This window comes from Ahaetulla prasina, chromosome 4, assembly GCF_028640845.1.
Source record: "Ahaetulla prasina isolate Xishuangbanna chromosome 4, ASM2864084v1, whole genome shotgun sequence".
Taxonomy (NCBI): domain Eukaryota; kingdom Metazoa; phylum Chordata; class Lepidosauria; order Squamata; family Colubridae; genus Ahaetulla; species Ahaetulla prasina.
Genome location: NC_080542.1, coordinates 828,661 through 856,095, shown reverse-complemented (window position 1 = coordinate 856,095; position 27,435 = coordinate 828,661). Strand labels below are relative to the sequence as shown.

General features: G+C 46.4%; 1 protein-coding gene across 6 annotated transcripts in view; it reads left to right on the top strand.

Moving 5' to 3' along the window:
* ZCWPW1 (zinc finger CW-type and PWWP domain containing 1) overlaps positions 1–23,001 on the top strand; it is a 43,288-nt gene extending 20,287 nt beyond the window's left edge. For 2 of the 6 annotated variants that reach the window (XM_058181956.1, XM_058181961.1), the window contains exons 4-17: positions 2,631–2,709; positions 3,711–3,768; positions 7,583–7,716; positions 8,039–8,194; positions 9,410–9,526; positions 10,637–10,757; positions 15,002–15,077; positions 15,575–15,679; positions 17,205–17,288; positions 19,335–19,410; positions 19,524–19,621; positions 19,864–19,927; positions 22,073–22,216; positions 22,461–23,001. In XM_058181956.1, the coding sequence (XP_058037939.1) occupies positions 2,631–2,709; positions 3,711–3,768; positions 7,583–7,716; positions 8,039–8,194; positions 9,410–9,526; positions 10,637–10,757; positions 15,002–15,077; positions 15,575–15,679; positions 17,205–17,288; positions 19,335–19,410; positions 19,524–19,621; positions 19,864–19,927; positions 22,073–22,216; positions 22,461–22,612 (1,464 nt within the window). In that variant the 3' untranslated portion in view covers positions 22,613–23,001. The remainder of the gene's footprint in view (positions 1–2,630; positions 2,710–3,710; positions 3,769–7,582; positions 7,717–8,038; positions 8,195–9,409; positions 9,527–10,636; positions 10,758–15,001; positions 15,078–15,574; positions 15,680–17,204; positions 17,289–19,334; positions 19,411–19,523; positions 19,622–19,863; positions 19,928–22,072; positions 22,217–22,460) is intronic. The other 4 variants (XM_058181958.1, XM_058181962.1, XM_058181957.1 and 1 more) reach the window with 3 other exon arrangements.
* Positions 23,002–27,435: the final 4,434 nt, after the last annotated feature.

Sequence of the window (27,435 nt, the reverse complement as noted above, 5' to 3'; positions counted from 1 at the left end):
TAAAAATAATAGCAAATAGATTAATGTTAGTTTTACAACAAAGAATTCATACTGATCAATCTGGTTTTATAAAAGGGAGGCAGATGAGGAATAATGTTAGACAGATTATTAATATATTGGAATATTTGGAAAAGAAGAATACTTCAGCGGCACTTATTTTTTTGGATGCAGAGAAAGCCTTTGATCGATTGCATTGGGATTTTTTATTTAAATTAATAGAGAAAATGCAATTTGGAGACTGTTTTATTAGAATAATTAAAGCGATTTATGGAGAGCAAACAGCACAGATTATAGTAAATGGTAGTTTGACAGAAGTTATTAAGATTGCGAAGGGAACAAGACAGGGATGTCCCTTATCACCATTATTGTTTGTTTTGACTCTGGAACCATTATTAGATAAAATACGAGAATTAATGAAAATAGAGGGAATTAAGATTAGACAATATGAGTACAAAGTTAGAGCTTTTGCAGATGATGTAGTGGTTACGTTAATGAATCCTATAAATTCAAGTAGATTTTTGTTGGAAGTAATTGATAAATATGGAAAGGTATCAGGATTTAAAATAAATCAGAAAAAAACAAAAGTGATAATTAAAAATATGTCTATACAACAGAAACAAAAACTAGAGGAAATGACAGGATTTGAGGTAGTAAAAAAGGTTAAATATTTAGGGTCTATATTAGCTCATCGAACAAGAAACTTTATAAGAATAATTATGACTTGCTATGGCAAAAAGTTCAGAATGATATGAGTGGCTGGAAGAAATTGCAGTTATCCCTATTGGGAAGGATTGCTATTAAAATGAATGTGTTACCTAGATTTTTGTTTCTGTTCCAGATGATACCTATAATTAAAAAGGATAAAAATTTGGAAGATTGGCAGAGTGGGATTAATAAATTTATATGGCAGGGTAAAAAGGCGAGGGTTAAAATGAAAATAATACAGGATTCACGGGAAAGAGGTGGTTTAAGAATGCCTAATTTTAAACTATATTATGAAGCAGTAACCCTTTCAGTAATAAGTGACTGGTTTAACTTAACAGAGGAAAGAATTTTGAATATAGAAGGTTATGACTTGTTATATGGATGGCATGCGATTTATTTTATGGAAAAAGTGGATAGGGCTTTTAAGAATCATGTGTTGAGAAGTGCTCTTTATGGTCTGGAATAAATATTCCTATAAATTAGATTATAAGATTCCTATATGGGCGAGCCCTAGACATGCAATAGAGAATATAAATATAGAACAGAAACAGGAAATGATTACATATAAAGAACTTTTGTATGCTGAAGGAGGTAGATTGCAATTAAAATCATTACAGGTATTAAATGAAGAAGGGAGGAATTATACTTGGTTTCAATATGGGCAAATAAGTGCTAGATGGAAAGAAGATCAAAAAATTGGTATAATGCAAAGGAGGAAAATTTAATAAAGCAAATTAGAAATCAGACCCAGGAGCATATAAAGAGATTGTATAATGTGTTGCTTGAAATAGATTCGGAAAAGGATTTGGTAAAGGATTGTATGATAAAATGGGCACAGAATATTCAGGAACCAATAATGTTGGAAACATGGGAGAAAATTTGGGTTAGAAATGTTAAGTTTACACAAGCACAGAATTTAAGGGAAAATTTTTATAAGATGTTTTATAGATGGCATTTAGATCCCAAAAAATTATCATGTATGTATCCTAATATCCAAGCGAAATGTTGGAGGTGTGATTGTGATGATGCTACATATTTTCATATTTGGTGGACTTGCAAGAAAATTAAGGTCTTTTGGATAAGAATTTGGTGGATTATTCAAAATGTACTGAAGAAGAAGATAAAGTTCCTGCCACAATTTTTCCTTTTGGGAATTATAATGGATTGTACAGGGATTGAGACTAAACTGATTTTGAACTTAATAACAGCAGCAAGACTGTTGATTGGACAATACTGGAAGAAAGAAGAGATACCTACAATAGAAGAATGGATATTGAAAGTTATTAATTGGCTGAGATGGCTAAAATCTCAGCGTTTTAAAAGACAATACGCAGGAAAGATATTTAATTGAATGGAAAAAATGGATTGATTATCTACAAAACAGATATCAGATTAAGAAATATCAGATTGCCTTTGAATAATTAGAAAGTTATTTTATGTAATGGGGAGGGGGTTGGGAGACGAAAAGCTTTGGATGTGGTTATTTGGATTGGACTTTACCTTGTGATTGACCCGGAAGCCGGGGTGGGGAGGAGGGGGTGTTTTGTTTTGTTTTTTTTTTTGGGAGGGAGGGGGAAAAAAGGGGGAAAATGTTTTTGTTTTTTTTAAAACTCTTTTAATAAAAAAAGATTTTAAGATAGGATCATGCAAGCTGAACTCCAATGCATCTGGAAGGCATGAGCTGGGGAGGCTTCTTTAAAAATGTCAAGGCCAAAGCTCAGCACTTTTAATTGTGTTGAAAAACTTACAAGACAATTCCAGAGCTGGGACACACCAGATAAGTGTCGGAGCTGTATTTTAGATCCGGAGAAGTTTCTGAGCTAAAAATTTTTTTAAAAATAACCCCCACTCTGGTGCTAGCCAGTTTTTATATTTATCTTATGCTATGCAGCTACTTCCACCCATCTCTTTTCATCTTTTCATAGGAAAAGCGGTGTCTCACTGATGCACAATTTGAGGAGATTGTCCAAAGTATACTGCAAAAGTCTCCCCAGGAATGCACAGGTCTGTTGAAAGTGGGGAGAGAGAGAAAGAGAGAAAAAAAGGGAGAGAGAGAGAAAAAGAGGGAGAGAGAGAGAGAGAGAACTTGCCTCCAGAAGTTGTGAAGTCTCCAACACTGGATGTTACTATGAAGAGATTGGATAACCATTTGTCTGAAATGGTATAGGGTTTCCTGCCTGAGCAGGGGTTGGACTAGAAGACCTCCAAGGCCCCTTCCAGATCAGTTATTCTATTCTACAAATTAAAAAGCAACTGCTCTTAACATAAAGATGAAAATTCCATATCTCTCCTGTTCCACTGAATTTGTCAAGACGAGAAGATACAGATTTTGCCTATTGCAACTTGCCAAGTGCTGTTCAGGCTTCTTTTAAGCAGTCATTTGTTTTCTAATTTGTTTTCATTCATATTTGTTTTCTAATACAGGCAGTCCTCAACTTAACAACGGTATGTTTAGTCACCAAAATTACAACGGCACCGAAAAAATTGACTAATGACCATTTTTCACACATATGACCACTATAGCATCCCTGTGGTCATGTGATCAAAATTTGGACACGGACTCATATTTAGGATGATTGCAGTGTCCCTGGGGTCATGTGATCCCCTTTTGCGACCTTCTGACAAGCAACGTTAAGGGGGAAACTGGATTCATTTTACAGCCGTGTAACTTAACAACTGTAGCAATTAACTATACAACTGTACAACTGTACAACTGTGGCAAGAAAGGTGAAACTCAGCCATGGAAATTTGGGCTCAATTGTAGTTGTAAGTTGAGGACTACCTGTACTGCACTTGCATGCTTTTTACTAGAGAAACGCATTGTGCAGAGCCCAATAAATAACAGTAACTAAAACAAAGCAGTCACTCAACTTAATATTAAGCATTCAAATCAAACAAATTCCACCTAATACTTTCGCCCTGTTTAATAAGCTGCACTTATTTTTAATCTTTGAAACTTGGCTCCCAGTCAGAGCTTTATAAAGCTGCTTCCTTCTCGTTCCTAGAAAATCTTCAGGAGAGGCTGGTTCCAGCAGAGTCTGCTGAAGGTCAGCGTATGAGAAGGTGAGTAACACACATCACTTCTATAAGCAAAGTGAAATTCCCCTGGACAGAAGCGCAGCTTCCTGTGTCTTCATGCCCGTGTGGTTTTCTTGGCAACAAAGCCGAAATTGTTCCATTGGCTTCTTTCTGGGGATTTTATTTCATCCTACGGCCCCGGGAACTTCCTTGTGGTTTCGCATCCAAGTACAGTAACAAGCCCTTGGCAGCTTTTCAAGATCAGCCAAGGTCGACTACAGCACTGCCATCTGCTGTAGAACTGATTTTGAAATGTATTATTTTGACTCAAAACAAAACAAAACAAAAAACCATTCCTTTTCCTCAAACATTCTGCACGGGGTGGCGGGGAGCTACTTCTGAGCTCCGGATGTTGTCAATCTGCATTTAACTGCTGCAGAATATAACAAAACATTAAAGTAGCAGAATCAAGTAGAACAGCAGCAGAACCAAAGTGATGGATCTTTCTTGTCCTCCTATCTCTTGCCCTGGTGATCTGAAAGCCCCAGAAATGTTGCTGTCATCATAATCTCCTTTTAACGACCCCATATTCCTTCGTCTGGGCAACTGAATAGAGCTGAGTGTTTACTGGCCGGATGCCCTTCCTGTCACCAATGTAGAGTTTTGTTCAGCAGATATATCTTCAGTGTGCCCAGAGGGAGAAATATCCACTACTACCTAGGATTGAACTCCTCTAGGCCACCGCATCCCTCAAATGTTGCTATGAGAATAAGGAAATAGAAAACATGGTGCCATCACATACAAAAGGTCCTGAATTCCACATGATATAAGAAGAGATTGGACGGTCTCTTGCTTGGGCAGGTGGTTGGACTAGAAGACCTCCAAGGTCCCTTCCAACTCTGTTCTTCTGTATCAGAAGCTGATAATTTGAGTAAAAGTGGTTTAAAGGGGCAGAAAACAATCTTCTTTGGCAGAGAGAGAAGAAAAATGAAGGAAGCAAAAATGAAATAGGGGTAGAATGCTGTTCCATCCTGAGTTTGTTATTCTGGCTTAATAAATCACAGGCCTCCTCAGGCATTTTGCTCTCACACAAGCCTTTCTGAACATGCAGAGGGTTGGACTAGAAGACCTCCAAGGTCCCTTCCAACTCTTATTATTATTATTATTATGCAGGCAGGACTTGCTCAAGCCACAGGGACATCCCCACCAAGTATTTTCATGCAAGGAATGAAACAATGTTTTTGTAATTTATCCACCTTATTTGAGCTATTTATGACTGTTTTTCAGAGAGGGGCAAAATTTAGAAGGAAACTTTTAACACATTTTATTTCACTCATGCTTACAAATGAGAAGAAGAAAAGCTTCAGCTCTGAGGAAGCCCCAAAAGCCTCCCTGACCTCTAGCTCCGTGGCCCCCAACCTTTTGGGCACCAGGGACCAGTTCTGTGGAGAGAGATTTTTCCGTGGACCGGACATGTGGTTTCGCGTGCTGCCTGCATCCCACGGATGGGGCTTCACTTTCTTGCATGGCTCGGTTGCTTGGATGCCACGGACTGGTCCTGATCCGTGGACCGGGTGGTGGTGGTGGTGGTGGTGGTGGTTGGGGACCCCTGACCTCTAGCCCATCACTAGTAACACTTAGGAAAGCAACACAGTGGCTTGCGGATGGGTGTGCATCATCTTGTGGCCCGATGGTGGCGCCCAAGTACACACAATACAAGTGGCAGACTTGAGCGGCTGATGGTTTGCAGCCTAACAGCCTCTCCTGGACAATGGGAAAGAACTTCCGCTGTTTCTTAGCTTTGAATGGGAAAAGGATAGCCAGAAGAGTGTTCTTAACCTTTGCTATTCATATGATTAATCTCAGTTGGGATTGCAGATAACTATCCTTTCATAAGACAAGATTCAAAATGCTGGTAACCAAGTCTGGGGAATATTTCAGTTCAATTCAGATCCAACCCCTGCTCAAGCAGGAGACCCTATATCATTTCAGACAAATGGTCTCTTTAAAAACCTCCAGTGGTGAAGCACCCACCGCTTCTGGAGGGAAGCTGTTCCACTGGTTAATAGTTCTCACTGTCAGGAAATTTCTCCTTAATTCCAGGTTGCTTCTCTCCTTGTTTCTTACCTTATCCTTTGGTACTTTGGAGAATAGGTTGATCCCCTCTTCTTTGTGGCAGCCTAGGCCTGGGGATCCCCCCCCCTCATGTTGGACTAAGTTAAAATGGGGTTGGATAATTAAAAAAAACTAAAACTTGTATTTGCTGAATTCCCCCCTCCTCCGATGGTTAATACTGTTGTGCTGTTTTTTTTCTTTATTTCACTTGATGTAACAGAACACCACATTAATGCATAAAAACTCACAATTGCAGCATATAAAACATCAGAGCAGTGAACCATTTTAAAAGCCCACAGCCCGAGTGATGAATAAAATAATAAAATAAAATTAAGTATGAGCAGTTACTGGGGTGGCTAAACCTAGGATTGGCTACCTAGATTGTTTAGCCGTTGGGCAGTACTGCCCTCAAGATGATGTATTTCATGCAAGGATCCAGGGAGCTGTTGTGCTGATCAGACATCCGCAGCAGGTATCATTAAAACTTCCAGACTGAAAAACTAATAAAGGATACATCAAAGAGTTTGTGGTTTAGCATGCTCAGTTATTGTCCTAACTTATTGTGTGAACCTGGCCATCAACTTAAACCATAATATAATTATTTATTTCATGTGGCATATTAAGTGACCCCCGTCTCTCTTCCATAGACTTTTTTTTTTTCAAAAAAAGAAGTAAACCTGATTTCAGAAAAAATGCATTTCCTTTGTTCCTCAAGCTTGTAGCCATTCTTTGGATAAGACAGAATCAAAGGCTCACTCCTTCGCTACAAATGAGGGGAATTTGAGGGAAACTTGTATGTTCAGAGTAGCTTTTATTGAGAATTTTATTTTATTTTTTTATTTTTTATATTTATATTTGTATACCGCCCTATCTCCCGAAGGACTCAGGGCGGTTCACAGGCATATAAAACACTTATATACAAATTAAAATAAACATTAAAAAACTTATTCTAATGCCCAATTATTAAAAATAGAAATATAAATATTAAAACCAATTTAAAACCCCTATAAATTTAAATTTTAGAAGTGGATTGGCTGTTCTTTCACAGGAAAAACTGAGGACTAGCACCTTTGTGGGTTTGCTTAGTTATTATATTCATATCCATATTTCCTCCCAATGCTGAGGTTGACCTGCATAGCCCTCCTTCCTCCAGTCACCCTCAGTAATAATGTCACGAGGGAGGCTAAGGGATTGACAAAAGTCATCCAGGGAGCCTCCAAAGGCTGGTTACACTGTCCCTGGTCATAATCCACAGTTCAGCCTCTATATCATTCTGCCTCTCTTAAGTGCAGACGAGCCGTGTCTGACTCTTGGCGATTCTCTGGGCCAGGAAGTCTCTCCACCTCTTCCAATCTTGTGCTGCTTCTTTGAGTCTTTCCATGCTCTGGCTGGTGCCAGCTTTGATGGTGTCCAGCCACCGTGTTCTTTGGTGGCCTGCTTTCCTTTTACCACTCACTCTTCCCAACATAACTGCTTACTCCAGTAAATTCTCCCACATGACATGGGCAAAGTAAGTGAAATGCAGTTTCATGATTTTGCCTTCCAGTGACATGCCTGGTGTTACTTGCCCCAGAACGTGCTTGTTAGTCACCACATAAGTACAGCAGATCCTAAGATGCTCACTTTCTATCTCCACAGCAGCAAGTAACCTCCAGGTGTAGCTTGTTTTAGCTTTTTGCAAGAAGGTGCAATTTCACCCACCGCACTGAGGGGGGGGGGAATTCACCACGTGTGGTTTTCTCAGGGAGATGTCGGAGGCATTTCTACATGGAGAGAGGAGTGACTGGCGGAAGAAAACTGAAGTGGGACAGAAAGAACACCAGTTGAAAGTGAAGAAGCAGAGCAAATCTGGCGTCAATCAGGGTGAAAAAAAGCTAAGTACGTTTCCTTTTTTCCATGAAAACACAAAGCAAAACACACCGTGTGACAAACTTCTGCTGGCTGGGAAAGGGGCTGTGTGAGTTCGGCTTTCTTGGCCAGAGTTTGTGGGCGTGGATGGAAGTCTGGCCAGGGGCAAATCAACATCTACGTTATTTCCAGGGCTTCAAAATAAGCTGCTACGGCTCACTGTTTCCTCTTCCAATCCAATAGTGCTGCTGTTGTTCTCACGTCACTCTTCTGGTGTTTTTAAACAGAGAACACACACACACACACACACACACACTGGACAAAATACTTGTTTTTCTTTGTCTCCTTGCAGATGAGAAAGCTGCACCGAACAATGTAGGGTGTAAGGAAAACCGGAAAGGAGAGCCCAAGAAAGCAGCTCAAGGCGACGCCCAAGACGTCACTGACCCAGAGGAAGCGCCGGAGGAGGAGGAGGAGGAGGAGGAGGATGGAGGAAGTGGCAGCGGCCGTGAGCTGAACTCTGCCTCTGTTCCAGGAGGGCTTCGGGGAGGATGGGCAAAGCAGGGACAGGACAGATGCCACCAGCGACGCCTGGCACCCAGGCTGGGTTTTGGCTCTGCACTTTTGTAGTTCTGCAAACATCTATGAGAATGGGAAGGGGTCACAGGGGTGCCTGTTGCTGGAGTAGATCCAGACACCTGCAATCCCAGGGAGAGAGTCGATTCCTGGATGGCTCCACAAACAAGCTCACTGAGCTATGGTTTCCAGGAGGGACTGGGTTCAGACCGTCATCGCTTATTAACAGAAATTCTTGCTTCGCCTGACTGCTTGGGCTGCTAAACCCTGGTGGTTTAGTAGCCTTCCCATCCTCTCTTGCAAACACTGGCATGGTTTGACAAATACCACACACCCAATAAATAAGTCCATAGATGGGGCAGAGGGATCCCGGTGGGATTTCTGCACCCTCTGTGAGTTACTTGGAGGGTCAGCTCTCGGCCCTCTAAGGTGTCCTCTGTGTTTAAGGTTGCCAGTATTGGGGATGACCACAGGCTGGCTTGAAGCTGCTCTGCAGGGTCTGGGGGATAAAAACAGTGGCAGCATAGAAGGGACCATATCACCCCAGGCTTAAAGAAACTAATGCCAGGATGGAAGGAAAGAAGGGAAGGGAAGGAAAGGAAAGGGAGGGAGGGAGGGAGGGAGGAAGAGAAAGAGGGAGGGAAGGAGGAAGTGGACTTGAAAGAAGTGGAGGAAACGAGTGAAAGTAAAACAAGCATAAGAAGAGGAACCATAACCTCTTTGAAAAGAGAAGACAATTAGAGTAATTAATCTCTCCACAGAAGGAAGTGAAAATTATTATCTTGTCAGAAAGATAGGAGGGTGGGGAGTTTGAGTAATAGGAAGCATAGAAAGAATTTACGTGACAGAACCTACGACTGAGAACAAAAACTAGATGCATGTAAATAAAGTAACCTGCAGAAATGAGGAAGAGGGGGCCTGTAATGTTTACAGAGAGAAAAAACTAGGGTTACCAAAAAACGTCGTGAAAGAGAGCAAGGAATGAGGGTCATCTGACCTCCCGCCCAGGGCAGGAATCTTATTATTGCAACATCCAGCCCCAGTTCCAGCCAAGGGGAGTTTTCTTCCCGTGGTCGAACAGCTGCCTGGCACATCCATTTCTTTTCTGATGGCCAACCCCAGTTTCCCAATCCTTCTCTGATTCTAGGCTGCTGCACAGCTTGGGTCCAGTGTTCTTACCCCAGCTGTGAGAAGTGGCGGAGGCTCAGCAGTGATGTGGATCCATCAGCCCTGCCCGAGGACTGGTCCTGCAGCCAGAATCCAGGTAGAGAAAGAGAAAAGACAAGCCTCTGGGTGGGGCTGGTGGACTAAGGATGGGGGGGGGCGGGCGGGATGGGAGAGAGGCTTCCTTTCCTTCAACTAAGGGAAAACATTTTCTGCTGAGTGTCTCTGATGGTGGACAAGCAGGAACCTCTCCTCCAGAGTTTGTGGAGGTTTTCAAGAAGACATTGGACAGCAGTTTGTCCAGAATGGTCTAGGGTTAGTCCAGCTTGAGCAGGGGGTTGGACTAGAAGACCTCTAAGGTCCTTTCCAAGCCTGTTACTCTGTTATTCTGAGCCCTCTTGGGCTCGGGTACGAGGCAGATGGTTAGGTGTCCTGATTCAGTACCGAGTAATATTGGTATAGAAGATTTGAAGTAAGTCAGTTTGCAAACATTGCAGGGAGGCCGAAGCGCATGTTTCTGCGTCCGTCTCGTATGTTGACTTAACTCTTCTTAAATAAGAGTAAGGCGTGGAGGCGTCATTCCAGGGCTTTGGCTTAATCTGGGAGCCAGGGGAGAAAAGAGCCTCTTCATTACCATCCAGGCCATTGAGGGCTGACCACAATCCAGAGGTCTGACTGAGTAGGATTCAACACAGGAAGGGGAGAGAAATGAGCTAAGGACAGTGAGAACAATGAATCAGTGGAATGACTTCAGAAGTTGTGGGTGTTCTAACACTGGAGGTTTTTTTAAGAAGAGATGAGATAGCCATTAGTCTGAAAGGGTATAGGGTCTCCTGCTTCAGCAGGGGGTTGGACTAGAAGACCTCCAAGGTCCCTTCCAACTCTGTTAATCTGTTAACTCCAGACTGAAAGGGAAACGTCCATGCATTTGCACAGCTTGAGCTTCTTTTTGGTGGCTGACCTTCTAAAGCTAAGCATGGCTGGACTTGATTAGAACTGGGATGAGAGACCACGGGGAAATCCCAGGGCTATAGGTCCAGACTGGGACATCGGGAAGAAAAACAGGACAGGAAGAGGCAAACTCCGCCTGCATTGCTGCTAGTGAAACTGCACCGATGTGACCCTGGAATCCCTCCTAGGAGTGGAGCTCAGTATAAGGGAGTCCTTTGATCAGACTTAATTTCAGCGGCGTATTTATTTTCTCCTGCAGATCTTCAGTACAACAGCTGCAGTGTTCCCGAGGAGACCTGGTCGGGCTCTGAAGACGAAGTGGTCTATGCCATTTATTTTCCAGGGTCCATCGTATGGGCCAAGCAATATGGATACCCCTGGTAGGCAAAAACAACCACTCGTCCTATTGAAATGGTCCATCCCTGACACCAACTTAGTCTGGCATGCTAAATATCATTATTTAGATTGAATAACAGAATAACAGAGTTGGAAGGGACCTTGGAGGTCTTCTAGTCCAACCGTCCCCACCCCCACCCCCGGGGCTCAAGGCAGGAGACCTTATTCCATTCTAGTCAAATGGCTGTCCAGTCTCTTCTTGAAAACCTCCAGTGCTGGAACATCCACAACTTCTGGAGGCAGGCTGTTGTGCTGGTTAACTTTTCTCACTGTCAGGAAGTTTCTCTTTAACTCCAAGTTGCTTCTCTCCTTGTCTGGCCTTCAGGAGCTTTGGAGAACAGATTGACCCCCTCCTCTTTGTGGCAGCCCCTCAAATATTGGAAGATTGCTATCCTGTCACCCTGGTCCTTTTTTTCTCTAGACTAGACATACCTAAGTAATTCCAAAGGCCAAATCTAGAAAGGAAGGATGCATAGAGCAAGATGGACTTTTATAAATTAAGTACACAGGGCAGGGGTGAAATGTAAAATTTGTTACTACCGGTTCTGGGGGTCTGGTTTGGTGTGTGTGTGTGTGGGTAATGTGACTGGGTGGACGTGGCCAACTTTTTTTTTTTTTTTTACTTTTTAAAGCATTTTTTCTCCAACCTCTTCAGCCGAAGAGGCTGTAGAAAAAATGCTTCGAAAGGATTCTGCCAATCCCAGTTGAGCCGCCTGATCATCAGAGGCTTTTTTTTTTTTTTTACTTTTAAAAGCATTTTTTCGGCCGAAGAAAAAATGCTTTTAAAAGTAAAAAAAAAAACCCCAACCTCTGATGATCGTGTGGCTCAGCTGGGCATGGGTGGGGGGGGGTGGGGGGGGTGCGCAGGGATTTATGCTACCGGTTCTCCAAACCACCCGCTGCCATCGCTACCAGATCGAGCGATCTGGTCTGAACCGGGAGCATTTCACCCCTGCAACAAGGGTGTTATGTGTATTTCTTGGTATTGCGAGGGCACAGATGCTGCATCCACTGGGGGGTGGGGGGGGCTTCCCAGTTTCTAAATTATGGGGGGACCTCATTTTAGACAGAACACAAAATAAGCCTCCCAGTGGTTATCCCAAGGCACATCCAGGCTGAGTTTTTTCAAGGCATTCTACTTCCATTGTGCCAACGCTGCCTCAGTCGCAGAACTCACGCTCCAAGCCACCCTCTTAATGCTCTTGTTCCTCAAACATCTTGGTGTGTGGGTGTTTCTGTGACAAATATTTCAAGGGAATTGTAGTTTCTCCGCAGTGCTGAATGCCAGCCTCTTGCATTGTCTTTTCTACTGGTGGGGATCCTGCTCAGGAAAAGCCTTATGTAAGCAACGGAAGGCTTGTTTTGGCATTGTCAAATGGACCAGGGATTATGAAATTGACCAGGCTCTCTGACAAAATTGGGTTGTGGAATTGACTAGAGAACAGGCAGAGCCACCAAGGTACTGTAAGGATAGGGTGGAGGAATGCACCTGAATTAGCGAGGAGAAAGAATTCATTTTTTTTAAAAAAATAAAAAGAACGCATCAAATCTACAGGCATGGAGAAATTATGGCCCTAATCTGAGGAATTTTTTGCACTTAAAATTTTGAAACCAGCAGCAACTGGAACCTACAACCCTTTCATCCCTCTTTTTTCCTCTCTCATTTGGATGGCCTGTGAGTGTATTATGTGCATGCTGCTGCTGCTGCTGCGCCATCATTGTGCTTTGGGACATTGCTGTAAGGGAACAGACTTGGCCCAGGTCTCGCAACCTTTTTTAAAAAAAACAGCCTGATCTTTCCAAGACTCCCAACTGTCTCTGCCTCCTGCGGTCTGTTCAACAGCCGGCCCTTCTTGAGACGGAGAGGCCCAGTAGCCACGTTTTTGCAGTGCCGTTTCCAACGGGCAGCAGCTGCAGTTCTTCTGCTGGAGGACTAGCCAGAAATGGGGCTTCTGACCCCTAGAAAGGGGGGAACGGCCTAGGGACGCTTCTCTGCTTTCCCTTGCAAAGGTCTGCCATGTATCTGGATTTCAGGAAAGGATGATTTGTCGTCTTGTGCTTTGATTTTTAAGTCCCTAATACCGGGGGCAAAGCCAGCACGCTTTTTATAGCAGGACTGGCTCCTATAGTGGCATCAGGGGAGCTTCTGGAAATTTAAATGTACAATTGTCACTTCCACCTTAAGATTTTAGTGCCGTTGACTTTGCTTTCCTGCAATTTTCTCAGAGATGATCCCCTCTCTATTTAGTAAAGTTGTATTTTTCCCCAGAAAGTTCTTTCCTATGGCAATAGCTCTTGGTCCAAGCACAGGTAGTCCTTGACTTAGGACCACCACCGAATCCAAAATTTCTGTTGTTAAACAGGACAGTTTTTCAGTGAGTTTGTCCAATGTTACGACTTTTCTTGCCACAGTTGTTAAGTGAATCACTGTAGTTATTCAGTAACATGGTTGTTAAGTGAATCTGGCTTCCCCGTTGATTTTGCTTGTTGGAAGGTCACAAAAGGGGATCACATGACCCTGGTAAACCGCAACTGGGTATGTCTAGTTTAATGATAAGAAGTACTAAGGGTGATATGATAGCAGTTTTCTAATATTTGAGGGGCTGCCCCAAAGAAGAGGGGGGTCCACCTATTCTCCAAAGCAACCAGAAGGCAGCAGGAGAAGAATCAGCAGGTGGAAACTAATCAAGGAGAGAAGCAACCTGGAACCAAGGAGAAATTTCCTGACAGTGAGGACAATTAACCGGTGGTACAGCTCGCCACCAGAAGTTGTGGGTGCTCCAACACTGGAGGTTTTCAAGAAGAGATTGGACAGCAGTTTGTCCAGAATGGTATAGGGTTAGTCCAGCTTGAGCGGACGGTTGGACTAGAAGACCTCCAAGGTCCCTCCCAATTCTGTTTTCTGTCATAAATATGAATCGGTTCCCAAGCATCTTGGTTTTGATCATGTGACCATGGAGATGCTGAAACGATCATAAGAATGAAAGTCAGTTTTTTCAATGCCACTGTAACTGGACAGTCACTAAACGAACTGTCGTAACTTGAGGCCTGCCTGTACTAGTTATTTTTCTTAAAGAAGCTGAAGATAATGTGGCGTTAAGCTCTCCTCTTCCTGCTCCTTCCTCCTTCCCCGTCCTGTGAGGCCAGTAGGGGAGCCGGATTCCCCCGGAGCTTCCTTCCGAAGCAGAGGTGGTTTCAGCCTGGCTCTCGCTGGCTCCAGCGGGGAAGAGGTGGGGATGTCAGGTGCTGCAGCAAAGCTGTGATTGTGGTGCACCAGAGGATGAAACTCTGGTTTGCAGAAATGCCTTTCAGAGTCTTCGTGACTCGTGCGACGCACTTAATTCATTTTCTGGATTCGATCGAACTTGACAAACAGGCTGGATTTGCACAACAGCCTGAGCAACCACAACAGAAACAAACGTAACCAAGGAGAACACTTAAGCTTTGCATGTTGGAGAATTGCATCTGCTCACTGGCTGTTTATCGGAGCCGGCCGAGTGTTTTGTATAAACACAGCCTGCATTTGATGTTCTCTCAGTTGATGGGATGACAAGGCAGAGCTCTGATTCGAAGCTTTGGTTCTTCTTTATCCTTACGGGGAGACCTCGACTTACAACCACAGTTCTGCCCCCAAATTTCTGTTGCAAAGTGAGACACTTAAGTGACTTTTGCCCCATTTCCCAACCTTTCTTGCCACAATCACTACAGCTGTTAAGTTGGTCACACGGTTGCTAAGTGAATCTGGCTTCCCCCGTTAATTTTGCTAGCCAGAAAAGGGGATCACGTGACCCCAGGACATCGCAACCGTCATAAATATGAGTCAGAATAGTTGACTTTTGATCACGTGACCACGGGGCTGCTACAACGGTCATAAGTGTAAAAATTTTTCAGGGCCGCTGTAACTTTGAGCGGTCACTAAATGAACTGTTATAAGTCGAGGACCACCTGCAGTAAGCTTTGCTACTCGTAACGCAGTTTTCTGTCTGACGCAGAAACCAGCATGATGTTCTCTGTCCCCCTCCCTTCTAAGAAGGGAGCCAATTTTTGCAGGCAAATTATTAGTTAATGTGAAATTTTCACCGCTTTCAAGATTTGTCAGCTAAAGAAGAGAATAAGAGACGAACCATCTTTCTTCATTAGAAGAATGAATTTAATTAATTAACTAAAACCTGACCGGGGATCCTCACAGCTCAATGTTTTCTGCTCTTCTTCCTGCCTCTGTCTTTAGGTGGCCAGGAATCATAGAGGCCGACCCTGACATTGGAGAGTACTTCCTGTTTTCTTCCCAGGCAGACTCACTTCCTGTTAAGTATGGTGTATATTTGCTCCGTTCCATGTTTCTGTGTACACATGAACCCCACACATGCGGTCACACATGATAATCGGACCTCACAGGAGAAGAGTTCAAACATAGTGGGAATTCCTTGGAAAAGGGGGATTCCGGAAGCCCAGCTGCAAACAGCTAGGATGAATAAAAAATGGAAGGCAGCCAGAGGCCAATGAAATTGCCCCAAAAGCAAATGGAGGAGGGGGCGCCAGACAGGTGGTGGGAAGGAGTTTCAAAGAACAGGTTTCCGCCACCCCCACCCCCCGCTGGGGACAGGCAAGCAGTGGCCGGACAGTGGATCTGGGGAATTAGATGGGCTTTCCCGTTCTTATTCCATGACCTTCGTTGCAAAGAGCATTGTATCTTTGCTCCAGTCAAGGACATCCACCCCACCCCACGCCCATGGTTCCTTTCTGGGACAGGCATCCTCTCCTCAAAACGGCTACTGACCCTTCTCTCCTCCTTCTGGTTTAGTCCAAGTACCATGTGACCTTCTTCGGCCACTCCGTCACCCGCGCTTGGATCTCTGCCTCCCTGCTGAAGAACTACGGGGAAGCACCTGGGGAAGGAAACGCCTTGGTAAGGGGGCCTTTGCTGGAGGGTTTCTTTGCAAAGGAAGCCACAGAATCCAAGGCTTTTGTCACGTCCGCATGCGTGGCATCACCACCCACGCGCAGAAGTGCCAGAGCTTGGGTCTGCTTTCATCGTGGGCCTCTCCCCGAGCCTCCCCTCCAGGGGATTCTCCACACAGATCTGTGGTAGGTTGCCAAGAATTGTGTGTGTGACTTTAAACTGGAGGTCTCCAAACTTTAAAACTTGCAGCCTGCATGGTTGGCTGAGGAATTCTGGGAGCTGAAGCCCACAAGTTGCCAAGTTTGCAGATCTCCTACACTATTTTGATGAAAAATTTGATTCCTTTGCCTGCGGGGCCACCCTACTTCCACCTCCCAGGCCTCCTTTTTAATTCCCTATCCCCGTACTTTGTGGGTAGCCAATACCACTCACTTATTCTGACCCAGCACGCAAAGATTTTCCCCACATTTTCCTGTGAACGATAACTCTGGGTGGGCTGCCAGGGTACGGTATACATGGAGACCACTCCCTTGATGCCTTTCCGACTCCGTAAGTCACATGACTTCCCTTAACTCAATGAGTTGGGAATCTGTTCTGGTGCAAAACAGCCGTGATTTACCCAGCGTGATTTACAAGAAACTCTCGGGAGCTTTTATAAGAGAAGAAGGGGTAGGCTTCCCCCAGAGTTTGCAAGAGGGTGGGGAGTCAACAAAATGGGGGCTTTGCTGAATTAATCATGGCAGGCAGGCAGGCACTCTACAGGTAGTCCTCGACTTATGACCACAATGGAGCCCCAAATTTCTGTTAAGTGAGTTTTGCCCCATTTTATGACCTTTCTTGCCACAGTTGTTAAGTGAATCACTGCGGTTGATAAGTCAGTAGCACGGTTATTAAGTGAATCTGGCTTCCCCATTGACTTTGCTTGTCAGGAGATGGCAAGAGGGGATCACGTGACCCCAGAACACTGCGACCATCATAAATATGAGTCAATTGCCAAGTATCTGAATTTTGATCAGGTGACCACGGGGGATGCCGCCATGGTCGGAAGTGTGAAAAACTTTTTTTCAGTGCTGTCGTAACTTCAAATTGTGAAGTTATAAAAACGGAGGACTTGGTTATAAAAACCGAAGACTACCTGTGTGAACTGGGGCCCACTCCTTCACCCACCCATTCTTCTCTCAAGAATGTCCTTTTTTTCACAACAGTCACAAAATTCCCAAATTTGTCCCTGGACCGCCAACCCCTGAGGTTAATCCAAGTTTCCCCCAGCGGTGTGAAAAAGGGAAGCCAGGCCGGCTTCTGTCCCCGTCCTTCTCTCCCCACTGCCAGCTCTTTCCTTCCAGACCACCTCATTTCCGGGCCTGAAAAGCAACAAGGGAAGCCCCTGAGAAAGGATGGTACCCTCCCTGGGGCCAACCGTAAGAACTCATTCATGACAAAACGGTTGTTTTGTTTGCCGATGCGACCTTCTGGAAAGAACTTCGTCGCGAGTTCCCTGCATCGCAGCTCTGATTCGAACCTTCTGTTCCAGGCTAAGCTCAGGAACAGAAGTGAGAAGGAGAACCTCAAAGCGGCTCTGGAAATGGCAAGAGAAGCAGAACAGATGAGCATCCAGGTGGGATGGGACTCCGGCGCAAAGGTTGCATTCACCGGAGCAATTCTTTTTTTTTTTCTGGAATAACCGTCATTATATATTCTCACGCTTTTCTTCAGGATCTAGGCCAGGAGTCTCCAAATTTGGCCACTTTAAGACTTGTGGACTTCGATTCCCTTTAACTGGGGAATTCTAGGAGTTGAAGTCCACAAGTCTTAAAATGGCCAAGCTTGGCCAGCCCTGATCTGTAAGGGTGAACTGCTACACCCTTACTGTCTACCTTATTCTAGTTGTCCTAGGCATGATTTGTGGCAGTTTGGTTTTTAGGGACCCAGAATGTTAGAGCTGGCCTCAGTTGCATCAACACACCCACAAGCTTTGGCAACCTCTTTTTTTTTTTTTGTCATTGTCTTTGTCTCATCCTCCCTCTACCTTTTCCCAACATTGTCCAAGGAAAACACATTGTGAAATGTGTAATCTCTTTGTCACCTTTTCAGGGGAGAATAAAACTATTCAGGTTGCGTTATGACAGAATAGGAAAAGAAGGGGGCAGCTTCAAGGGGACAGACAGCATCCTGTGTCCCCAATGAGCCCCCCCCCCCCGTGCTGCAGCCCTGTGATTGGCAGAGGTTTTTCTGGTGACAGACAGAGTCACAAAGGAGAAAAAAAAAACCCTTCCAGCTGATTTCTCTATATGCTATACAGTATATACCTTATCAGAAGAGCATCATCCACAGTGAGTCAGAGCAGGCACAATAGAAGCCACGGAGAGATTTGCCTGGTGTGTGTGTATTTGTGTGTGTGCGCGTGCACAGCAGATTTCACTCCGGTCTAGATTTCTCTTAGAGATGGAGAGATTTTTAATTCAGCACTGAGAAAAAGGCCCTCGGTTAAAACGTCTTCTAACTTTTGCTCATTCAGGCTTCCTATTCGGGGCTGCTTGTTAAAATCATCCATTTCTGCTTCATCCATTATTGCCAGGATGGCTTTCTTGCTAGAGTGTAGGCCCAACCTCCATTTGCAAAATTTTATTCATTGATTTATATTTCCTATTTCTAAACCCGGCATTGAATTGAGGAGGTGCAGCAAGTAAAATGTGATGCCCTTGAACTGCCTTGTTTTAAAGGAACCCAGACGCATCGTTCATTTCCTTATCCAAATTTTCTCCTTGCAAGCCAAGCTGCTAATATTTTAAATAGGACGGTGATTAAGTCTTCTGTATCGCATGACACGGGGGGAGGGGCAAGGGCTATCATTTTCCTCAGGATTTCATGATGATACGTCCTTGTGAGGACCTATACCTTTCACCATCGGAAGATTACACCTGCCTATCTCAGGTTCCTTGGCAAGGACTCGCCAGGTGGACAAAAAGGCCAACTCAACATCCAGCAAATCCTGCACTCACTCAAAATAATATATTAAATGTATGCGCCATCTGAGTTACCTTACCTTTCTCTCCCACAAACATGGGCTTATATTAATTATTTATGTCCCACTTTATTAACTTTATTAAGTAACTCCGGGCGGCAAACATCTTCAAAAAAAGAATGCAAACGTTGAGTATTTTAAAATGAAACTTATTTGTTTCTCTTACTTTAGCTCAGGCGGGTCCAGCTAGGGAGGAAGGATGGGTGGATTCAAAAGCAGATAAGGCTCTTGAGGAGAAGGGCTCTGTTTCAGCTAGCTGGCCCAGGTTTTTTTAGCCTCTGTGACTTTGTAGAGACTGGACTGCCATCTGTCAAAAATGGTGTAGGGTCTGCTAGGGCAGGGAGTTGGACTAGATCAGGGGTCTCCAACCTTGGCAATGTTAAGCCTGGAGGACTTCAACTCCCAGAAATCCCCAGCCTGCTCTGTTGTTAAATTACTTGAATCCCACCACTGTTGGAGACCCCTGCACTAAATGACCTACAAGGTCCCTTCCAACTTTGTCAATCTGTATCTGTATTAGACCCTTCGGTTACGAGTCTTTGACTAACTGGCTGAAACTGCCCGGCATCACCCCTCGCAGTTCAACTGTCTTCACTCTGTTAGCTTATCGATACCATTCCCTTTGCGCTTTCCCTCTAGGCAAGAATAAGGAGATTTGGGTTCCACAGCCGATTCAAACACAAAGAATCTCCCAAAGACTACAAAATCCTGAAAGGTAACGTGGCGTGCCACATGGGATCAGGCACCAGAAATACTCGCAGCAGGTTCTTCTCTCCCTCCCTTGAGGGAACTCACCTGTTCTTGGTTCCTTCCCGTATCGTACCATAGAGCAGAATAACACGGCCTCCGGGCCTCCGGTCAAAAGGCCTCCAGGAACCAAGGGTGGGACTAGGAACACTGCAACCTCCAGCAAGAATCAAGAAAAGGTGAGCCAGGAGAGAGGCAAATTTAAGGAGGGCAACAGGATGGAAGCTCAGCCCTGCGGGAGGCTAAGGCTGCAAAAACACTCCTGATGTTGCACCCATTTGCCCTTTTCTGCCCGCTCACTGAATTTTATTTTGCAGCAGTAGAAACTTTAGCATCCTTCCCTTTTTTTCAGTTGGTGTCTTTGGGAGGCCAAACTGCTCTCTGCTGTTCAGCGAGCAAGCAATCCATCTTTTTTTCCCAGATTCTTCATGAAATATCAGGAGTGAAACCCAATTCAAATATCAAGAGGCCCATGGAGAAGAAAGGTATACATTTTACTCTTCCCTATTTTCTCCAATAGCTTCCATGTCACACCTCCCCCCTCCCCTTTTCTATCACTGACACCAGAGAGGCTCTGCAGCTTTCAGTTCTGCCTGGGTGTCAAACACCTAGAGGTCAACCAAACTGGGTTAACAGAATGCTCAGTTTCTTCTTAAAAACCTCCAGTGATGGGGCACCCCCAATTTCTGGTGGCAAGCTGTTCCACTGGTTAATGGTTATCACTGTTAGGAAACGGCTCCTTAATTTTTTTAATTTCCTGATGGTGAGAACAATCAACCAATGGAACAGAGGTTTTCTTTGGAAGTTGTGGGAGCTTCAGCACTTGAGACTTTCAAGAAGAAACTGGACTGACATCTGTCAGAAATGGTGTCAGGTCTCCTCCTTGGGTGGGGGTGGGGGGTTGGACTAGATCAGGGGTCTGCAAACTTAAACACTCAAAAAGCCACTTGGATCCGTTTCCCACAGAAGACAAAACACCGGGAGCCACAAAACCCTTCCCGTGCCTGACTATTTCTTAAGCGGCCACAAAACTAGCATCTGTAGTAGTTGAATGAAACGTTCTGTTTTCTTCTGAAGCTTTTCTTTTCTTGGATTTATCCATGGTTGGCCTACCAGGGGTTGAAAAGCTCAATAAATTGCATGCCGGTGGGTGTTGCACATGGTGGTTGTGACGCCTATTTTGAGTGACAGGGAGCCGCAGCAGAGAGGTGAAAGAACCACATGCGGCTCCAGAGCCGCAGTTTGCTGACCCCTGGACTAGATGACCTACAAGGTCCCGTCCAACTCGGTTAATCTGTATCTGCCTCTAATTCAAGGTTGCGTCTCTCCTTGATAATAGAATTCTTTATTGGCCAAGGGGGAATTGGACACACAAGGAATTTGTCTTCAGTGCCTGAGCTCTCAGCGTACATAAAAAACACATCCATCAAGTTTTCCATCCGTTGCTTCCTCTCCTGCCCTCCCTGATGCTTTGGAGAATAGGTGGAAACCACCCCCACCCCCATTTCTTTGGGGCAGCCCCTCAAATACTGGAAGGCTGCTATCCTGTCCCCCCCCACCCCGGTCCTTCTTTTCTCCAGACCAGGCAAACCCAGTTCCTGCAGCCGTTCTTCGTGTGTTGGACTGGTTGGGTTGGCCTAGTATAAGCTGCGTGCAAGGAAAGAGAGGATCTGGGTGGAATCAGAGGTATAGGATTGAAGAGGCTTTGGGGGCAGCCTAGCCCTTTGTCCCCCCGTGTCATTGGACGTTTGTTTATCTAGTACATTTTCATGGCCGCTCCTCTCCTATACCTGACTTTCCTAACGAAGTAAAAACAACGGAGCCCAAATTAAAAACACTATTAAAAAGTCCCTCCTTGAGAGAGATGGGCAGCCTAGAAAGGCAAAATATCAATATATAAATAAAATAAAATCAGCAGCCAGGAATACACATAAAAGTGTTCCTAAGATATTCTTCCACATTTCTTGGCTCTGTCATGGCCCTGGGCCTTCAGGAGAGGCCTGCCGTCCTGCCAGGCTCGAAGGAGTTCTTGAAGCAGGCCAGTCACCGCAAGCTAAGGAGAAGCTCCCTTCCCTGGGTGGTGGGTGCAAGGGGGAGGAGCCGCCCCTGCCCATCACCAGCAGGACGGTGGTTGCAGGAAGGTTGCAGGACGGGCAGCCTTTCCCTGAAGGACCTGGCCAAAGCCCTCCCTGCCCTCGTGATTGGCTCTGGTGAGGCACTGCCCTTCTTCAGCCTCCCTGCTGGGAAATCCCTTGGCAGAAACTGGGAGTCCAGAGCATAGAGGAGGCTCCCCTGTGGAAGGAACATAGAACTCGTGGGGTTGGAAGGGACTTTGGAGGTCTTCTAGTCCAACCCCCTGCCCAGGGCAGGAGATCCCATGTACCGTTCCCGATTTTCTTGGGGCTCGATGAGATGGAGACACGTGATCACAGAAAGAATGACAGGACAGAATAACAGAGTTGGATGGAACCCCAGAGGTCCTGCAGTCCAATCCCCTCACTCAATCGGTAGGCCCTGTACCATTTCATGTTTATTTCACTGCATTTCCAGGAGGAAACAGCTGTCTTCAGATTCCTCCGTCCTCAGCCATAACCACAGTGTCTCTCTGTGCGTGTTTGTATTTTGTACAGGGGACAAAAAACCTCAGTTAGGAGGACTTGAAAACGCCTCCCCTGCGTTGAAGAAGAGCCAGCGAGAGAGAACGGCCCCCAAAACTGCAGCTACACTCTCAGGATCTGATCGAGCAACCGGAAAACAGGATAGTAGACGGAAAGGTCAGAGAGAGAGGAGGGATGGATGGATGGAGGGATGGATGGATGGATGAGTGAGTGAGTGAGTGAGTGAATGAATGAATGAATGAACGAGTGAATATGTATTTACTGTGTGCACCAGTGAGAACAGTGTTTTAGCACGGAAGGAAGGAAGGAAGGAAGGCTATTCTAATTCCAAGCCTGAAGTTCAGAGAAAACGGGGCTCCCTCCCTTCCTTCTAATTGGCTTCTGTCTCCTTCCTGCCAAGGCTTGAAGAAATCCTTCCAGGCGTCTCAGGCCAGGCACCCCCTCCGTTCCTGGCCAGACAGCAGCCCTGCCGATTTCGCCTCCTCTCCTCCCCCGAGCCAGAGAGACCACTCCAACGGGTCAGGGGGCTCCCCGGGGCCCAAAGGAACCTGAGCAGAGGGGAAGGCGGGGAACCCCAACAGCTGCCTCCACCGAGGAGGAGGAGGAGGAGGAGGGCTCTTCTTCTCCTCCCACAGATTCCTCTTGGGCTTTGTTTGACTTGAAGGAAAAGACAGCAAGGATGAGACAATGGTGGGAGGCTGGCAAAGGTTTCCTTCGGGAGTTTGGTTGACTTGGGAAGTTAAGAGAGCTGCAGATTGTGAAACGAAGACCTGGAAGTGGAGCCCTGAGCAGGCAGAGGGAGAAAAGCCTTTTGGAAAAACAGCTCTTGGAGGGGGTCTCACCTGGGGGGCTGCAGTTGCACCTCCTGGCTGGCAAACCTCTGAAATCCCTCTGCTCTCCCCCCCCCCCAAACTCCATTAAAAGGTCCTTTTCCACTCAAAGCCTCCTGCCTGCCCTCCTTTCCAGCCTCCTCAAAGGCCAAAGGCCAGGCAGGGACGGGACAGGCTCCGTGGCCTAAATACAAGGAACCAAAAAGCCCAAATGCTGGTACGGACAGGGAGGCCTCGACTTAACAATCACAAGGGAGGCCAACGTTCCTCTTGCTTTGCCCCCTTCTGCGACCTTTCTTGCCACGGCTGTTAAGTGAATCTCTGCACTTGTTCAGTTAGTCACAGGGTGAAGTGAATCCAGCTTCCCCCCCCCCCCCCGCCCTTGACTCAGAAGGTCGCAAAAGGGGATCACGCGACCCCTGGGACGCCGCGGCCGTCATAAATACAAGTCAATTTGCCAAGGGTCCGAATTTTGATCCTGTGACCATATTGGGTTTTAAAAGGGCCGACAAATCTGCCTCTCTCTCTCTCTCCTCCAAACTTCGCCTTTTCTTTGAAGATGGATGACATGCCTTGCAAACACCTTAACGGCATAAGGGTGCAAATTTAGCAAGCTTGCGTAATTTCTTCCGATATACAGGATTTGGGGCTCATAAGACATTTTAAAGCCGGTTGCCTCCCACCGAGAGAACATATGTAAATATTTTTATTAGACCATTTCTCAGTTTTGCACCCCTCCCCCCAAAAACCAAACCGGGGGCAGCCAGTTCATTTGGGTAGGGATAACATCCCCCTGACCATCATCATATCCGGTGAGGCAGCTTCCTCTTCAGACTTGGATTCAAGGTCTGACCGGAATGTCGGCCTCTTTTGTTCCAGCTGCTGGGGGGGGGGGAAGGGGAGGGAGGACACCCACAACTGCAGAGCCTTGGAGGAAGCCGCCTTGTGCTCAAGGTCGCAGAAGACGGGATGGCCAAAGGCGTTTCCCACACCCACAAGGGACCCTGAGGCGTCTGTGCCTAGAAGGCTGGTCAGAATATTGCGGGTGGGTGGGGGGGCATTGCCTTCTCCCTCTTGGGCCTCCCCCCCACCCCACTTTCACTGCAGCAAAGAGAAAAACAGAATCCTAGGGAATGGAAGAGACCTTGGGGGGGGGTGTCTTCTAGTCTGATCCCCTTTCCAAGGCCTTGTACCAGGGGTGTCCAACTTCAACTTCCAGAATTCCCCAGCCAGCTGCGCTGTTTTTCCATTCGAAATAATTGCTTTAATTCCATTTATTAACCGCTTCGTTTGTGTTCAAAAGCAGGGCTGTCCCAGTTTGGCCATTTTTAAGGCTTCAACTCCTGGCTGGGGAATTCTGGGAGTTGAAGTCCACAAGTCTTAAAGGGACAGCCCTGCCTTATACCAACCCAGATAAATGGCTGCCCAGTCTTTTCTTGAAAAGCTACACACCACCTTTTGGGTGAATTCCTGGGGATCAGTTAATCAATCTCACACCCGCCTCGGTCTCTTCCCCATGGCGGCTTCTTAAGAAAGCCAGCCTTAAAAGAGATAGAAGAACTCCGATTGCATGAGGTTCCCCCTCGCATTTCTGAGGGCTGACTCACAATTTGCTTTCAACAGCCTGCAAATTCCAAAGGGATGTTTTAGTCTAGAGGTTGGGAAATGCTCGTTTTTGTGGCCAACTGGCTCAAACAGGGTCAGTCCATCTATTTTCACATGGTTTGGGAAAGAATTTTTTTTTTTTTAACAAATGCCTTAAAATATCAAGGCAAACACATGATTTTCTCACCACGAAACCAGAGGTGTCCATGCTTGGCTCCTTTAAGACTTGTGGACTTCAACTCCCAGAATTCCCCAGCCAGGAGTTGAAGTCCACAAGTCTTAAAGGGGCCAATCGGGGACAGCCCTGCTTTAGACTACAAACAAAACCCTGGAAGCAGTTAATAAACAGAATTCAAACAATATTTTGAATGGAAAGCACTGGGGAAAAACACAAATACCCACTAAAGCTCTTCTTTAATCGTTATTAAAAGTTGGCAATGACCAGGGGCTTCCGTGGTTTTACAGGAAAATTACATGGAAGAAGAATTTCTTGGGGACGGAGGAGTTCGGGGGAGGGGGGGCTGAGAGAAGTGGAGCAAAGGGAGTGCCAGAATGGTTTTTTAAAATGCACTTCCATTTATCAAAAACACATCATTCAGGACGACAAGGGTGTATTGAAAGTACAGAAGGCCAGGCAAACAACACACTTGTAAGGTCTGACGATACACTTAAGCCACAGTGAGCCCACGAAGGACTTGAGAAAGAACCAGCATTTCATCTTTGATCAACTCAGTTAAAGACCGAGTTAGCATTTCCAAAACACATACAAAAAGGACATGCAAGGAAAGGCTGCGCCTAAGAGAGGGAATGGCCTTCTTTTTATACTGTTTTATAACACTCTACACTTACATCCCTTAAATCCCCAAATGTGGTCCCCTAATTAGGGTTGTGTCCTCCTTATTGCCCCTTATTGCAAAAGGACAGGAGCTTCCTCATTAGCCTTATCAGCCTTATCTCTTCCTTTGTTCTCACAATCTGTGTTGCTGCACAGATCAAAGGTGTAAGTTTTCGGGCTGTAGGGGGAAACTGCAGTTCCAACCAGAGAGACCTGCTGTGCCCTGGAGGGCAGGAGAGGGGCACTGATAAGAAGATTGGCATTCTGGGTTCTGATCAAATGGCAGGAACGTAGACTTTACACAGGCCTAACAACAGCATATGTTTGTTACAGGAAGCTAGTTGCAGGAAATACAAATCTAAAGGTATAATGTGGCATATCTGGGTTACAAATACAAAGCCATAATATTTACAAGAGAATAGAAGTCTTTATTGGCCAAGTGTGATTGGAGACCCAAGGAATTTGTCTTTGGTGTATATGGTCTCTGTACAAAAGGAGAATAAAATACATTCATCAAGAATACAAAGATACAAGAGTTAGTGATAGTCAAGGTATCCAGATAAGCTATCCAATGGTACTAGGAAACAAGTAAAAACAATATGAATTGAAAGATACAAGCACATGGTTATAGTAATAAGTGGGAAGAGATAGATACTAGTAAGGAAGAGAAGCATAATCGTAATACTGTAATATTAGTAATAAAATACTATATTTGTGTTACAAATCCAAATGTTTACAGAATAACAAGTGTCTACTAATTCTAGTATACTAGTATATTATACTCTAGTATTATTTAGTATATCCTTATTACCATTTCCCTTCACACCGAAATAGGAAGTGATGGAACTCCAGATGCTGACTTTGCCTGCCCTGGACAGGAATGATGGGACCTGTAGTCCCTCGTGCTGCAGAAGTAGAGAAGCCTTTGAAAAGCATCTCAGGGGCGAAAGAACGTAGTGGGGGCCAGAACAGTCCCTGCAAAGGAATTTTTAATCCATTTTGAATTAGAAGCAGATAAAGAGACAGTGAAACTCAAATGGAATGGTGGGATTTGGTACAGGGGGGGGGGGGCACAATTGACCCCCTCTGGCTTTTCTGGCAGCTGCTGCCTCCTTCAATATCAGCTATTGGTAAATGGAGAAGAGTGGGGAAGGGTCTTGTCCCTCCTCCCCTTGGAGCCCCCCAGGACCTGGGCCTAGAGGCAAGGCTCCCTAGAGGTTGTAGGGGTGGGGGGGTTCTATTGGAAGAAGGGGTCCCATTTAATCCCCAACATCTGTGGGTCAGCAGGAGATTCGGCCAAGGAACCCCCAGCCCCATCCCAACCGAGGGTCCTCCTGGGCTACCTAATGGACGGAGCAGGATAAGACGGCTTGGGGTGACTGGTGGCTGGATCCCAGCAAGGTCTCCAAGCCCCCCCTCCCTCCCTCTGGCTGGAGGGGCGCGGGGAGCGGAGCGGGGCTCCGGCCGCGCACGGGCTGGGCTTTCCAACAGCCCCACCAACCGGGACCCCGGCCTGCTCCCGTCTGCGGGGAGGGCAGGAAGGGGAGGGGGTCCTTCCCTGCGGGGAGACTCCCCTCCCTGGCGGGGCTTCCTCCCTCCTCCTCCTCCTCCTCTTGCCTGCCTGCCTGCCTGCCAGCCGTGAGATCGGCGCCCCCGGAGCCGGCTCGGGCGCCTGAAGAAGCGGCTCTGCCCAGAAAGGGGCGGGGGGGGACCCGGTGCCGCAGCAGCGCCGCCCCGGCGGGAGGAGACGACCCGGCCGAGCCGGCGGAGGCGGTGGGAGCCGGGAGCTTCGGGGCGCCGCCGCCGCCGCCTTTGTCCGCAGCAGCAGCGCCGCCGAGAGCCGGGCGGAGGGTCGGGCTGTCAGCGGGCATCGCTCCCTCCGGCGCGGGCCGCCTCCCTGGGCGCCAGACCCTCCGGTGCCCCCGCCGCTCTGCCCCTCCGGCCCCGCGGCCTGGCTTCCTCCCGGGCCGGCGAGCAGCGATGCCGGGCGGCGGGCGCGGGGTCCGGCGGGGAGCCGAGCTCTGTGACGCAGCCGCCACCGCCGCCGCCGCCGCCCCGGCAGCCCCTCCCTCTGGCTGGAGGGGCGCGGGGAGCGGAGCGGGCTC